Source organism: Epinephelus fuscoguttatus, linkage group LG12 (genome assembly GCF_011397635.1).
Source record: "Epinephelus fuscoguttatus linkage group LG12, E.fuscoguttatus.final_Chr_v1".
Classification (NCBI taxonomy): domain Eukaryota; kingdom Metazoa; phylum Chordata; class Actinopteri; order Perciformes; family Serranidae; genus Epinephelus; species Epinephelus fuscoguttatus.
In genome coordinates this window covers 12,839,889-12,855,290 of record NC_064763.1, presented here as the reverse complement: position 1 = coordinate 12,855,290, position 15,402 = coordinate 12,839,889, and the positions used below count along the sequence as shown (strand labels likewise).

The following is a 15,402-nucleotide window of genomic DNA, read 5'->3' as shown; positions in this document are numbered from 1 at the left end:
ATAACATTTACAGGCTATATTTCTATATTTGTACAGTAAATATATGACACCATCAGTGTATTTCAGTCACCATGTGCAACTATTAATCATTAACATATAGAATCTGTACAAGTGAACGGTAAGTACATAGTGTATATAGATTTGATTTTATTTGAATGTTATGTTATCTATTATCTTGTATTTTTGTAATAATCTTATCCTTGTTTTTATTGCTTCTGACTCTTGAGCTGCTGTAACAGGTATATTTCCCTGGTGTGGAATTAGAAAGTCTTATCTGTTGTAAAAACAAAACCAAATAGGTAAATGTGAAGAGTATAAATAACAGTGTTTCAAGACAGTTACATAACAATAAACAAACAGACGAAACAATAAAAGAAAAAAGATAAACAGGGGTACAAGCATAAAGTTGCATAATTTTCCAAAAGAAAAAAACGCAATGATTTGAGAGAAGCTTTAAATCCTTTAAAAATTCAGGAAGTGACTGAGAGAATTTCAGTTTGTGAGTTTAAAAAAAGGCATTTAGAATACCAAAATTATTTAGATATTCAAGAGCTCTATTATCTTGATTATTACCATAACAAATAATAAAGGAGTGAAACTTAATAAGAGACGAGATTACAGATTTCACATAAAAACAGATGAGAAATAGTTTCTATATAATGTTTACAAAGGGAGCAGAAGTATCAGTGTCTGTAAATTTGGCATTAGGACAACTGGCAGGGTGTATTTATACATATATACTATTTATTTGAGATAAAATATTTGTAAGAGCCAGGTCCTGCTCCAGTTGATCTTTTAAATCTAATTCCAACCATTTGTGTGGGTGATAGACCATGCATTCCGCTAGGTGGCGGTGTTTATCTGTTCCCACAGGTTCGCTACATTAAAACCAAAATGAGAAGAAGAAGATGCAGGAAGATGATGGCTCCTGACAGCAGGGATGGCGTGACTTCATGTGCCTGTAAAGGCATCCGGCGGTGTCTCAGGTGTGAAGACGTGGAGGAGAAAGGAATACAGGAAGCGAATGAACTGAAGGTAAACATGTCTGACTGAAAACTGATGTTATATTGTTTTTATCAGCCGCAGCTGCTGCTGCTCTCTGCTAGCTGGCTAACTGACTGCTAGCGCCACTCAAATACAGCTACGGGTGCCCTCGCAGGACATTTCATGAGCTCTCAAAAAGTTATTCGATTAGTTGTTACAGTATTTTGTCGTTATTACGCCTTAATAACGTCTTTCGTTAACTACCAGCTTCTCGCGTTTCTGTACATTTAGTCAGTGATAGAAAGTAACAAAGTACATTTTGAGGTATTTGTACTTTGCTCGAGTATTTTCACTTTATGCTACTTTATGCTAATAAGTGAGGCATGGTACAACAACCATCTCAGATAATATAGCGGTTTCACGGTATTACAGAATTTATATTATTATCAGTTAGACTGGTCATTAATTAAAGGAATGAAAACTGAAGGGTTGTTGTTGGTTGAACAAATGTTTTATAACTGAAACTGAAACCATTTTGTTAATGGAAGTTTGTGTAAAAAGTCTCCCCTTAGAAAATAACTAAAATAAAGATAAATAAACGGGAGATTCACATCGAGGTACATTTTTTGCAATATCGTAGATAAGCAAATGTCACAGTATATCTTGACACCAGTATATTGCTGCAACCTGTATAGCAATATCTGTAGACACGCTGAGAATGTTCACTACATTCAGTCCGATTTTGCAGTCAGCAAGCCAGCATGCTTTTCTGTCTGCTCTTACCCACAATCCTCTGCACAAGCGACGATATGTCACATCAACTGACCTGCAAAGAGATGACAACTGATTGACAGCTCTCAGAAGTTGCAGTGATGGATGACAGCGCATTTGAGTAACTGATGACTAGTCGATTAGTAATAACAGGGAATATTGATTGTTTAGGTGAACAAAATAATCATAAATATTACAAACAACAAAAGGACATAACTAAAAGAGAACTGCAGATGTAATTTCACTGTTGCGAATATAAAATGGTAGAATCTACAATCTGTGCAGTTAGAACTTTAAAGTTAAACTACGCACACTTGGATTGATCTCATCGGATAAAAAAAAAAGCAAGCGGGTCAAAGTTCAGGACGTAATGTTATGATGCAGTACTATCCTGATTGTGTGCATACTGCATGCAACAGTACATACTTTTTAAGAGCAGCTGCAGTACCTACTAAAAGTTAAAAAAAAAAAAAAAGAAAAAGTATGCGATTCATAACGCACCCTAAATATCCTTATTGTGTTTGCCCTTGTGTCTCATTGTCACAAATGACGACATCAGTAATATTATGAACGTAGAGTCGACCTGACACTATTATTACTTTGTTTTTTCTGTGAAGATTGTGCATCATTTCCTCTACAATCCCGAGACGAGGCTTGCCGTTCCCAAGGATGCCGAGGCTGCATCCTTCCCCTTTCCTGGTGTCTTCCTGTGGGAGAACTTCATATCAGAGGAGGAGGAGAAAAACCTGATAAGCGCGATGGACCAGGATGTGTGGAATGAGTCCCAGTCTGGCCGAAGGAAACAGGTGGACCACATGTTGTCCGCGTGCACACACAACATGACCAAATGTGTTCTTTGTATTTGGTTTTCTAGGGTCCTGCTTCCCAATGACAAGAGAACGAGGGCTTCATAAGTAGTGTGTTTACTGGTCACAGTGTTACAAACCTGTCGTACTGGCTTTGGGCGATTTAACCTGTAATACTTGTAAATTAGTTTTGCACCCACTGAGCTCATTACTGACCAAGTAGGTGCAATGTGACATTGTTTCCAGTGTAACTTTTGTTTAGCAAGACTATCTACAGTAGTTTGTGGAAATAAAACAGTCGACAGTGTGAATATCCCACAGTGATTATTATAATTATTACAATATTCTGATGCATTAACAAAAGTTTTCTCTCATATCGTTGCAGGACTTTGGCCCGAAAGTTAACTTCAAGAAAAGGAAAGTGCGTGTCGGTGGCTTCAGTGGACTGCCTCCTCTGAGCCAAGCACTAGTGCTCCGAATGCACCAAGAGCCAAGTCTAGCAGACTTTCAACCAGTGGAGCAGTGCAATCTGGATTACCATCCTCAGCGCGGCTCTGCCATCGATCCACACCTAGATGACTCCTGGCTGTGGGGGGAGCGCTTGGTCACAATCAACATGTTATCAGACACTGCACTCACTATGTCGCTCGAACAGGGTCTACCAGAGCTGGGACTGACAGAGGAAGTCAGCGTGGCTGTGCGTCTTCCTCGCAGATCTTTAGTGGTGTTATACGGCGAAGCGAGGCACAGATGGAAACATGCCATTCACAGGCACGACATCCAGGAGCGTAGAGTTTGCAGCACCTACAGAGAGCTGTCTGCAGAGTTCCTACCTGGAGGGCAGCAGGCAGAACTGGGAGCTCAGCTGTCGAACATTTCTTTGAGCTTTCAAGGAACTCCAATATAGGCTCGTCTGATGAGACATAAGGAAGGCTGTGAAGGCCCGACACACCAAACTATTTTCAGAGAACTAGCTGCGACAAAGGCCCCTCGCTGCGTCACCAGACTTTGCTTTGTCTCAGCCAAAAAGTTGCACATGAAACCACAAAGACTGCAGCTGACTGTCAACCAGCACATACGTTCTGCACCTGTGTGACAGGAAATTACTCTCCACACCAGCAGACAGCGGTGGTCTGTATTCGTCATCAAAAAAGGGAAATCGGAGCGTCTTGATGCTAGTTAGCCAGTTAGCACATTAACAACAAAATCTAATGCACCGTGCTTCAGTGAATGATAACACAAACTGTCAGGAAACATTTCTGCTAAAGAGCTCAGTGACTAAAAAATAATCTGACCTTATGTAACAACTTTGTTTTGGTCTCACTCCCTCTTGACTTTAGCTCTTTGTTTACTTTCCTCACTTTCATTTCTCTTCTCATTCACTGTGAGGGATTTCATTCTCCGACGGGCTCCAACATCTCCAATTTAACATACATGTACAGCTGCAGACACATTTCATTTGTAGTGTACACGACAAGCCCCTAAAAACCATTGACTATTATCTGAGCAGTGCTACAACGTGACATTGTTGTGAATAAATATGAGGCCAAAAGTAGCAGTTATCCACTTCATAATTTATTATAAATGAGGACATAATTCACTGTAGCAGTGACGAGATGAAACCCTTAACATACCCTAACCCTAACCACCTCTCTTTTAAATCTAATACTTCATGGCTAGCTAATTGCTAACTAGTGTATTTGTCGGGGCTTTTGATTGTGGGCCAAGGAGTGAAGGATCGTGGACTGACGTGTAGGTACGGTGGGTAAGTCATATAGCTGCTCCAGCTACAGTTATACCTTCTTGATTCAACATGCTGAATTGCCCAAAAAAAAAGCAGACGAGGGACAACGGTGCAGGACACACTGCATTGATTAGGGCAACAGACGCTCATCAACTGCCAAACCCTGACCGATGGCTGACCGTCAGCTTGGTGTGTCCTGGCCTTAATACCAGAGGAGGAGGTCCAGGCTTCTTTGGTGCCTTTATAAATCAAAGTTTATACCCAAATGTCTATCAAATAGAGTTATATAAATGTAGTGATATGTTTCAGACCTACTGTCCTTCACATATGCGGTTGTTACTGTTGTTGATGACACATACAGACAAATATTCTGCACTAGTGATCACATTAAATTAATATTTTGCTTATCTGCCTTGTAAACAAATCTATAATGCATGAAAATGGAATTAAAACAAAAACTCTGAGTCACAAAATTGAATCAAAGGATCTGTCACCTGACACAGTCCTGAATAACAGTTGTCCTTCTATGTCATAACTGGCTTCATTTAATTGGTCCGTTGTATTTTTCTGCAGACTTTTATCTTTATCATCTCTGTCTTTAATAAAGAAAAACATTTTTTTTCATACACGCTCAGCCTCACCTTGTTTTTTTATGTAGAATGCATACTTACGTTTCTTGCAGTTGTGACTGGAAACAGGGGTGTCAGAGATTTCATCCCAACATACAGCTTTTTACACCAATTACACCATTTATTATAATCCATTAGAACCCCTTTTCAACTCCAGGATTTCATCTTCAACTTTTAAGTGAGATTTATACTTATGCGTCAAATTGACATCATATCTACACTGTAGGCTCTGAGGAGACGCGTACTCTATGCTGTGGCCTGATGTGCACCTCCCTAAATGTAATTGCATATCGTGGCAATGCAGACCTGTAAGCTGAAACCCTTATTTCCCTCAGTGGAAGTAAAGATTTCATTTACTTAATTTCACAGATAAGAAACAAGAAATTGTCAAGATAATAAAACCTCCACAAAATTGTATTTTAAGTCCTGTGTGGGATTTATAAAACTCTGTATTTATAACGAGGCACTACGGCCCATCATCACAGTGTGCACTGTGGCAGAAACATGAGGCACATAGCAATGCAAAAATAGCGAGCGAAAATTTTATTCTTATTAAAATTAATTACAAGAAGCCGCCTCCAGCTGCTAAAACACTTTTTGTGTTAATCTGCCTTTAACTTTCAAACAAGAACAAAGGGTACGTTTCAAAATCTAATGACTAATTTATAGCGGACAGAGGGTCATGCATTTTTCCTAAAACAAGCAGGGCCAGTGTTGGGCTGGTGATTCTAAACATGTAATATATTACTCATTACTCTTTTCAAAAGTAAAAGCATTACTTACTACTCCCTGCCAAAAATAATTCGTTACACTACTCGTTACATTACTTTTCTGTTACACCCCATAAAATTGGTAACTGTGTATCTCCCCCAGATTCCGACGTGTGCCTCTGTGTGAACATCATTGTAATCACCGGTGACTGTAGCTAAGGCTCGATAGCTTTTTATTTATTTATTTTTTGACCTGAGGGGGTCTTCAGTTGCCTGTCTGCCTATTTTCCCAAGGTTCTACCAGAAACACCGAGAGTCACTCATGGAGCATCATTTCATCCACAAGCTTCATTACCTTTTTGTAGCTGCAGCTGCCTGGTTGTTTAGCCAGTGTGGGCGAAGAGGGCTCTTTGGTGGGGTGTATTTCCTGGAGCTTAACGTTGTTGTGCTGCCGGTTGTACCCCGCCAACATTTGTATGTGGGGCCCATGTGGGTAGTGAATGGGCTGAAAAATGGGCCCTATATGGGACTATGGGACTGTTCATGGGTTCCATATTGGCCCCATGCCAACTGCCCACATGGGTGGGTTTACCCAAGTGGGCTCCAGATAAGATGCCCTTTTTGGGCCCATACCCACTTGGTACCCAGGTAGCCCTAGCATAACCATGTGGGACTCACTTATGTAAACCCACTCATGTGGGCAGTTGGCATGTGGCCAATATGGAGCCCATGGACAATCCCATGTAGGGCCCATTTGTCAACCCATTTACTACCCACATGGGCCCCACATTCAAATGCTGTCTGGGTAGTAAATGTTTCAGAGCGGACGTTTGACAACGTGTTTTTCACAGTGGAAAGAGTTTTTGTCCGACTATCTGCAGCAACAGTGTTCTTGTCATCTTTCCACCCGACAAAATCAAAGTAACTAAAATAAGTGCTTCCATCTTCCAAACTAGCTTGCTGCTTTGTGACGTGCCTGCACAGCACGACGATCACTAAAATGAGTCCGCTGATGTGACTGTTGTATTTCATGTCAGTAGTGATGTGATAAGAAAAGTAACATTGTAACGAGTTTGTTTTGGGGTAACAGTAACATTATTACTGATTTTTTTTGTAATAAGTTACAGGAGAAAGTAATATCCTCTTGAGACCCTCTGTCCTCATATGAGGACACCACATTTTGGGTTTACTTGACCTAATACTTCATTCTACTTAACTTAGACCTGTTGTCCATGTTCATGGACACTTTTTTGTGTCATCTAGTGGTAATAAGAGCACATTACAACAATCAGTGTAAAAACAAGATGGCAGCAATCTTTGTCAAGTCAGTCTGCAGCCGGTCCTGACAGGAAAGTGGAGAAGGTTCAAAACCTGATCACATTTTATGGTTCAGACTTGTTTAATTATGATTAATAATGTTTGTAGTTTAATATGGCAAAAAATTGACCAATTTTAGCAACAGTAACAAGCTGAGACACTGTTAATTAGAAAGTAGAAAGTTCAGGTCTAGCCTACGCACATGGCCTATGATGTGAGCATTTATACTTGTGCAGGGTTGTGTCTGTGTCATTCTTAGTTACACCTCCAAAACACTAGTCAGCGGCAGGGTTTCTCTGAAGTGCTGTAAAGTTTAGTTGATTCAAAACACACATTAAACACATATTAAACACACATTAAACATGTATTAAACATGGCTTAAGACAATTTCAAACACAGTTACACAAATCAAAGAGGCACTATGTCAACCCAGAGCCTACACCGTAGGTATGGCATTGAATCAGTGCAGAAGTTTAAATTCCGCCTTAATAGTAATGCATTACTGCCCAACACTGCTCAGGGAGGCCCAAGGAAAAATATTTGTGGCTTTGGGGAGGGTAAAAAAGATGTCACACCCAGCCACCCCTGTCTTCAGTTAAATAAAGAACAGTCCCTTACATTTAAGCACTGCTCTTAGTGCAGGACTTTATCTGGCCTTTTGCTGTATTTAGTTTACTCGGTTATCAGAATACTTCCTCCATCAACACACACACACCTGTCTGAGACCAACTTTGCCTTATTTTTTATTTGCATGTTCATTGGTGATGCTTTTATTTTGAAGGCCGCAGCCGGACATCCGTGTTTACTCTGCTGGCTTTTCGTTGGCTGAACTGCTGCTCAACCTGTTTGTTGATCGCTCTATGAGGCTTATTAACACCCCGAGTTTATTACAAGCCGGCCCCATTTCTCAGGGGGCTTTAAGTTGCCGTCGCCAGGAGGAGGTCGCTGGCTCTCTGGCAGCAGACATAGCAACACAACGAGTATGTCCTCAGCTCGTATCTGGCGACGGAGTTAAAGTGAGAAGAGGCTTTTCAGATGTAGCTTGTTAGCTAGCTGCGTCGCGTCCAGTGTACACACAGCCTTTTTGTTCTGCTCTTCAACAGCCTCTGCATGACAAGTCATCACAAGTGCTGAGGACAGACAGGGCGCAAACACAGCGGCTGGCTTGTTGGAAAACGTGTCAAGAATAATCCCTGGTTGTCAGTCACCAGCCCCGGGGCTAAACCCCGGTCGCCGACCGACTTAATGGCCGGAAATCCGAGGAGGGGCGCCGGTCTCATCGGCTTGATGAAGGACGCCTTTCAGCCCCACCAACAGCCTCTCCAGCCTCACCAACCTGCCGTGGTCGATAAGAAAATGGTGGAGAAATGCTGGAAACTCATGGATAAGGTACTGACTGCGTGTCTATATCAGAATTAAAGAAACCGTTAAAAACACAAAACATGGAACTGAAAATGAGTCACTTGACTTTTGTCAGTCATCAGGAGTTTTACATCAGAAAAAAAAACCATGCAGCCTTACTTCCCTCTTTTTCATCATCAGTATGGACAAAACATGTTGTTTTCTTACACCTGAGATGGAGATAGATTTGTCTCAACATCATCTGTGTGTAAATGTGTAATATGTAAATATAAAACACCTACAAATATAAAAGAGGCTGTAAGGGACTGTTCGTTATTTATGAGAGGGGAGAGAGTGGTGTAGAAAGAAGGAAGTAAGTCAAATAATTTTTTTAAAGACTTTTTTTTAAAAAAAAAATGGCTGTATTTTGTATTTATTTTACTGCTAATTTTAGAAACAGAAATTATCGTTGGATCTAACTAGGAATTTATGATGTAGAATGTTTTGGCGATATCCGTTATGCTGATTTATAACAACGTATTTGGCTGACAACCCATACTGATGTATCCATTTTTTCCCCTCACAAAGTCGTAGTGATCATCAGCTCTCTTCTGTAGTGGAATTAGCATTATATTACGCATGCATAATCTTGTTATTTTTTTAAAGGGATTTTTAGGGATTTTTTTCCTTTATCAACGGGACAGTCATTAGCGTGACGGGGAGAAGGAGAGGGGGTGAAGGAGAGGGGGTGACATGCAGCAAGGGGCTGTTTTCACACTTGGTCCTTTTTAAATGAACCGAACTCAGACCTCTTAAAGTGGACCAAAAAGTGGACCGACAGAAAAGGGACTCAGTTCTTCTTGCATTCACATTGTCAGTTCATTTGAAAAAGGACTCAGTTCTCTCTCTGGTCAACTTCAGCTCTGATGGGGCCTCAGTCCGCTTTCTGTTCACACTATATATAATATATATTGATGTAGCTTTGTTTTTACTTTGATGGCTTTGATGGCTCTGCAGTGTGGTTATGAATTTAAATTGGAGGAAAACCTTGGCATTTCTTTGCGTTGTGGACAGTTGATGATGATTTCCTCGTTCCATATCTGGGGGAATGCAGTTGTTTCATCATCAGACCAAAGTGCTCCTCGTCCACTGGTCGTCCTGTCGTAACTTGGGGCCATGGTTCTGTTGTGTTATTATGCGTCCCGCTGAAATAGCGTGTGATCTGTCTACGGCAAAACTGGAGTGCTATAATATAAAAGCAAAAGGTAAAGTGGACCCGGAGTGCTTTGTGTTCACAAGGCACAGGTTAAGTTAACCGTACCGCAGACTTGAAGCCAGTGTTCACATTTGCACAAAAAATGCTGAGTCACTGCTCTGAGTCCGCTTAGAGGGCTGAAAAGGACCAAGTGTGAAAACACCCTGAAAGTCCGAGTCGAGTTGCAAGTCTATTTTGATTTGAACATGTTGAGTCTAAAGTAAAACAAAACTGACTCAAATCTGACTCGAGTCGAAGTCTGCACCTCTGATGTTCATATGTGTTACCGTGGTTACATGTATGCATTATCAGGGCTTGACGCTAACTTTTTTCCCAAGGAGCACATGTGCTCCTAAGTTGAAAAAGTAAGGAGCGCACAAAGAACTTTAGGGGCACAATGTAAATTGATCAAATAATGTGTTTTCCGTAATAAACGTGATGCAAATAGACATTTACAAGCAAAATTATTTAATGAATTTGTATACAAAATGTACAGAAAGGTAAAATCATCGTTTTGAAAAAGTATTGCAATTTAATGTTGTCTTTAATGTTATTATCTTATATATATATATTATCTTTGCAATATGATTATCTTATATAATGTTATTACTATCCTAAAACATTCTCCAGGTCCTCTGAAACTTTGCAGGACTTAAGCCTCTTTCACACAGAGCTTTCGCGGCGCCCACTGCGGGGTAGGGCGCAGAGGACAGGATTTGGGGGAGTACAGGCTCGTACAGGAGCTACAGCTCCATGGTGACCGCTTTCGGGTCTACTTCAGGCTCTGCTCTGCTATTGGACGCGCGGCGCCGAGGTGTCCACAGCGCATTGCAGTGAAATTCAAAAAAAAATTCAATTCGAGTGCAGGCTGGCGGCGCGCGCCGCTCAGCTCGGCGGCAGAGAGGTGCACTCTTGCACTGCGGTAACACATACACAATAAATGGGTTCGTCGGCGGAGGTCTGCACTTTGCGCACTCTGTGTGAAAAGGGCTTTATTTCCACCCTGCCCAGCAGCGGTACTGTGGCGAACGGTCCCTAAAGGCCTCTACACATGATCAGCTGTAAAACCGCTTTGCGCTGGCTGTCCCATTGTTTGTCTATGGAGAGGGCAGCAATGCCTGACAAAGCGGCACCTCTACCCTTGGTGTCGCACACGATATTCATTGTGCCGACAGTGGCTTGGAAAACCGCCCATAACCGTGTCACACCGGGAAGAGGGAAAGCGGCTGGAGTTCCTCGAACATTTGCGCTTAGATTATCATATTTTTTTATTGACAAAAATATAGGCTGCTTCGGCTGATTTTTTTTTATGCGCACATGTGCCCCTAAATATTTTTTACAGTTCGCACACACCTATTTTTAGTCGCAAATGCGAGTGAAATGCTCGTACTGTCGAGCCCTGATTATCATAAATAGATTATGGCAGTGGTACCAAAGGGCGAGCCAAAATCTCAAGGCACACTTGCATTTATATGTGTCCACAGCAGTCTCTGTAATGTGTTTTATCACTCTTATCACGACATAAATGTTTGTTTTTGTTTACTAATATCAACTAACAATTGACAACCAACCGCTACCTATGAAAGATTAATGAAATTATTTAAGAATTCATTTTCTTTTCAAAACTTATTAAAGTTACATCAAAACACCAAGAACACATCCATTCAAACGGAAAAAATAATGTTAGATAATGTGATGTGTCACACAGTTATGATGCCTAAGTGTGAACAGTTACAAATAGGTTCCCTGCAAAGTTTAAAAAAAAAAAAAAAAAACTAGATTGTATTTTTCAGGTGGAGTTTGCCTCTTTATTAGGAAATGGGTGTGTACAAAATACTGATACACACAATTAAAAGTTCATTCATAACCTTTTGTATAGGCCCAGTTGAATTTTGCAATAATGTGTAGTTATCATAAAATCCTGCGGCGCACCTGGACTTGCATCATGGCACACCATTTGAGAAGCACTGGATTATGGGATATACGTGGCCTTTATCAGGATCAATTAATGGATCGCGGACAGATGTCACGATAAGCAGATGGATTTATTATCAGTGTAGCTGTTGAAATCCTGCTAAAATCACATATCTGCTATCATAAAACTCTGTGGTTCATTTTCTTTCAAACCACAAACTGCACCAGAGTCCATTTGGAAGTGAACCGAGACCCACCTTTTTGAGAGGTCTCGGTTCGGTTGTTTGGTCCGCACCAGGGTTTGAGAGGCAGCTATCAAACCAGCCCAAATGAACTGCACAAACCTTGCAAATGGATCTGAGTTCGTTTTAAGGTGAGTTGTGAAAGCACCATTAGACAATATCTATTCTCATATCACAACATAGGTATAACATCTATATATTGCCAAGCCCAAGTTATCTATTGTGAAACAGATGTTCTCTCATTTAATAGACATTTCACTAGATTTAGTCTCAGAGAGGTATTTTGGCAGTAACTTAAGCTTTTAGTTTTGGAGCTGTCTGCTTCGTCTGTCTGGGAGAATTGAACCCTCAAAATTGGAGTACAACAGTGTCCCTGATGCATTATCTAATTGGGATAATTTTAGTGAATTAGGTCAGGGACGGTAATCTTTTAAATGACTTTGTGGAAACACCTCAAGGGCCAATGGGTGTCTGTGGGACTACACCTAGCTAATGTTTGGTGTTAGACTGAAAAAGGTGCGTTTGTGTGTGTGTGTGTGTGTGTGTGTGGACAAAAGGCTTAGTTTTGTATATTCATGGCCGAATGTCACTCCTGTTTATCTTTTCCACAATCTTAACTGAGGCAGACAGGAGAGAGGGATGAGGAGACAAGAGTTCACAAGAGATTAATTCAGGAGGGCTGGAGTAAGAAGAGAGGCAGCTATCAGATAAGACAGAGTATAGTACACTATTTGCATGCCTGTTGTGCAGTGTGCTGTGCAAAGAGGTGGCTGTGCTGCCTCATTTACATCTATAGTACGATGTCTTTGTGTCACATGGAACTGACTGATCCCTTTTGCAGTCAGAGGGTTTAAAACTTCTTTTCAACGCAGGTCATATGCTTCCACTTAGGACTGGCTGGGTAATAATACAGTAACACAGTAATGTTGTTTCTTTGCAGTGGAATTTTATAATGATAATATGTTTTAATGACAAAATAAGAAAATTAGTTACTGGAGTTTTTTTGTGAGGAGTTTTGTCTGACGGACTGCACAACAGTGGAGCAGTCTGCAGTTGCATCATCTTTAACCACATCTCCCAACTCTGTTCCCTCAGTCCTGAAGTAAACAAAACATTTGTTATTAACTGTCATGTTGTAAAGCAAAGCTCTCACAATTTTTTTGCCATGTACGGCACATAGCTTTTAAAAAACAAACTGTATAAAATAAGTTAAAGGTCGCCTGTGGAGGATTCAGGAGCATCCATTTACAGTTTGGGTAGTTTCTAATCATCTGAAAATAAGATTCGTTGCGTTTTCGTCACCTTAGAATGAGCTGCTTATATCTACACACGCAGTGGGTCCTGTCACACCAGGTGTGCCATGATATTCTACAGTAGCCCGGAACAGACAAATCAAACACTGGCTCTAGATTGGGCCACTTGCGTTTTCGTGTCTGTCACCATAATTCTTCTACATGCTTTGCACTCGGAAAAAAAGTTTCAGTTCTGCAACCTCACTGCTAGATGTAACTAAGCCCTACACATTGGGTCTCTAAAACCAAACTAGAATTAACACTTCGTAGTTGCATGCATTGAGTAATGGACAGAAAAATGTTTTATGCAGAATATTATGATGTCACAGTGAAGTTGACCTTTGACCTTTTGGATATAAAATGTCATCACTTCGTTATTTTATCCTGTTAGACATTTGTGTGAAGTTTCGTCATAATTAGCGAATTAATTCTTGAGTTATGGCCAAAAACATATCTTGTGAGGTCACAGTAACCTTGACCTTCAACTGCAAAATTCCAGTCAGTTCATTCCTCAGTTCAAGTGGACGTTTGTGTCAAATTTAAAGGAAATCCCTTAAGGAGTTCTTGAGATATTGTGTACACTTGAGTTAAACAAGAGAATGAGATGGATGCAAGGTCACAGTGACCATGCACCACCAAAACTGATCAGTTCATCATTGAGTCCAAGTGGACATTTGTACTAAATGTGAAGAAATTCGCTCAGGAGTCCTTGAGATATCACTTTGCAGTGTCTCCCCTAGGTGGGGGGGGCTTATCTACTACTAGCTACTTTTTAAATCTCCGGATGGTGGGTTGTATACATAACATGTCGTCTAAATGTCAAACCCACGCTGCCCATGGTTGTGTCCTGCTGGCTGTCTTGTTTAAACAGAGATTATTTTGACGCTTTTACTACCTCCGATGCCGGCGTAAAGGCGAGACAGCTCTGTCCCCCTATTCCACAATTGTACATTTTATACGGAACGGCGAGGTGGCATAACAGTGTGAAATTCCCGCCTTAAAGAGGCAGTGTTAAAGGGGCTTTAGTGTCAGTTTCAACCAGTGTTGGCAGTAGGAGGATGGTATGCGCACATCCCAGCCCTGCTGTTAACTGCTGGTGGCTGATGCCCACTCTCAATTCTACTACGAATGGAACAGCTTGCACGCGTTCACCTGTCACATTTTAAATGCAAAAAGTATACCCAAGCCTTAAGTTGTTGATGTGGAGGATCTTGTAATTGCCAGTATGGACAGCAGGGATGATTCTAGCAAGCAATTTCAGTACTCAGTATGCTGGACTGTTTCTGTCAAGACAGCCTTTAAAAATCACGAACCCCTCCTTTAATACAGTCTTTGTGCTTCCTATCTAGGTGGTGCGTTTGTGCCAGAACCCCAAGGTGGCGTTGAAGAACAGCCCACCCTACATCCTGGACCTGCTGCCGGACACCTACCAGCACCTACGCACCATTTTGTCCCGATATGAGGGCAAAATGGAGATCCTTGGGGAGAATGAGTATTTTCGCGTGGTCATGGAGAACTTGACCAACAAGACGAAGCAGACCATGAGCCTTTTTAAAGAGGCCAAGGAGAGGATGTACGAGGAGAACTCCCAGCCCAGGTAGACCTATATCCTGATGAAATGTCAGTCATTCCCAGTGGGGGGAAGCAGGCAGGGGAAAGGAGTAATGACGCAGGGAAAGTGTTTAACAGATGTTACAGAGATCAGACTTAGCGTTGTTTGAGTTGGCTCTGTTTTTATGAAATGAACCCTGAAGATCATGATTGTATAAAACTGCCTGATTAGCAGTACTGCAGCTGACTGAAGCCACATCTGTGTTACAAGTGTCAAAGTTAATTCTTTGTGGATTACTTGTGCTCAGTATTGGTTGATTTGGAATAGGTTGTCTCATCTAAGTGTTCATGCCTTTGTATATATTCAGTCTTTTGTATATACAAGGAAGACGCTAACGTTTTCCAAGCTAACAACAAAATTTTAAGTAAAGTAATTCAGTGAATCTCTGTTACTTTTTTATTTTTAAAATTAAGAAACATGTCAAAGTCATTTACGTTGCAGTGGCCTCATTTGAACAACAGCCATACTCTGTGCATTCACCACTAGGTTGGCAAGGACCTTTTGCCCTAAATACAGTGCTTGTATGTGCTTTAAACAGGTCAGACAACGAATGAATGACACTGCTTTCCTCTATTTTTATGATTTCTTAAAAAAAGAAACATGATATGTTCATGTGAAGTCGAAACTTTCCACACTCCATTTTTACACTGTTGTAACACTGTGATGAAATCTAACCTATGACATTTTCGTAGAAATACACCAGCCATGTGAACACAAGTTAAATCAGATGTATGATGGTGGCATGATTAGACTGTCGCAATCACATCCACTTCCTCTGTTTCTCA

The 15,402-nt window shown here is 41.0% G+C and overlaps 2 protein-coding genes across 3 annotated transcripts in view; both read left to right on the top strand.

Moving 5' to 3' along the window:
• The first annotated feature begins 902 nt into the window (after nucleotides 1-902).
• On the top strand, nucleotides 903-4,933 carry alkbh4 (alkB homolog 4, lysine demthylase). The gene is made up of 3 exons (XM_049593090.1): nucleotides 903-1,035; nucleotides 2,373-2,561; nucleotides 2,947-4,933. Exons 1-3 carry the CDS (start codon nucleotides 919-921, stop codon nucleotides 3,466-3,468), a joined length of 828 nt encoding a protein of 275 aa, XP_049449047.1. The 5' UTR covers nucleotides 903-918; the 3' UTR covers nucleotides 3,469-4,933.
• Nucleotides 4,934-7,873: 2,940 nt separating this feature from the next.
• Nucleotides 7,874-15,402, top strand: part of LOC125898957 (E3 ubiquitin-protein ligase CBL-like) — a 30,714-nt gene continuing 23,185 nt past the window's right edge. For both annotated transcript variants that reach the window (XM_049593055.1, XM_049593054.1), the window contains exons 1-2: nucleotides 7,874-8,350; nucleotides 14,355-14,602. In XM_049593055.1, the coding sequence (XP_049449012.1) occupies nucleotides 8,207-8,350; nucleotides 14,355-14,602 (392 nt within the window). In that variant the 5' untranslated portion in view covers nucleotides 7,874-8,206. The remainder of the gene's footprint in view (nucleotides 8,351-14,354; nucleotides 14,603-15,402) is intronic.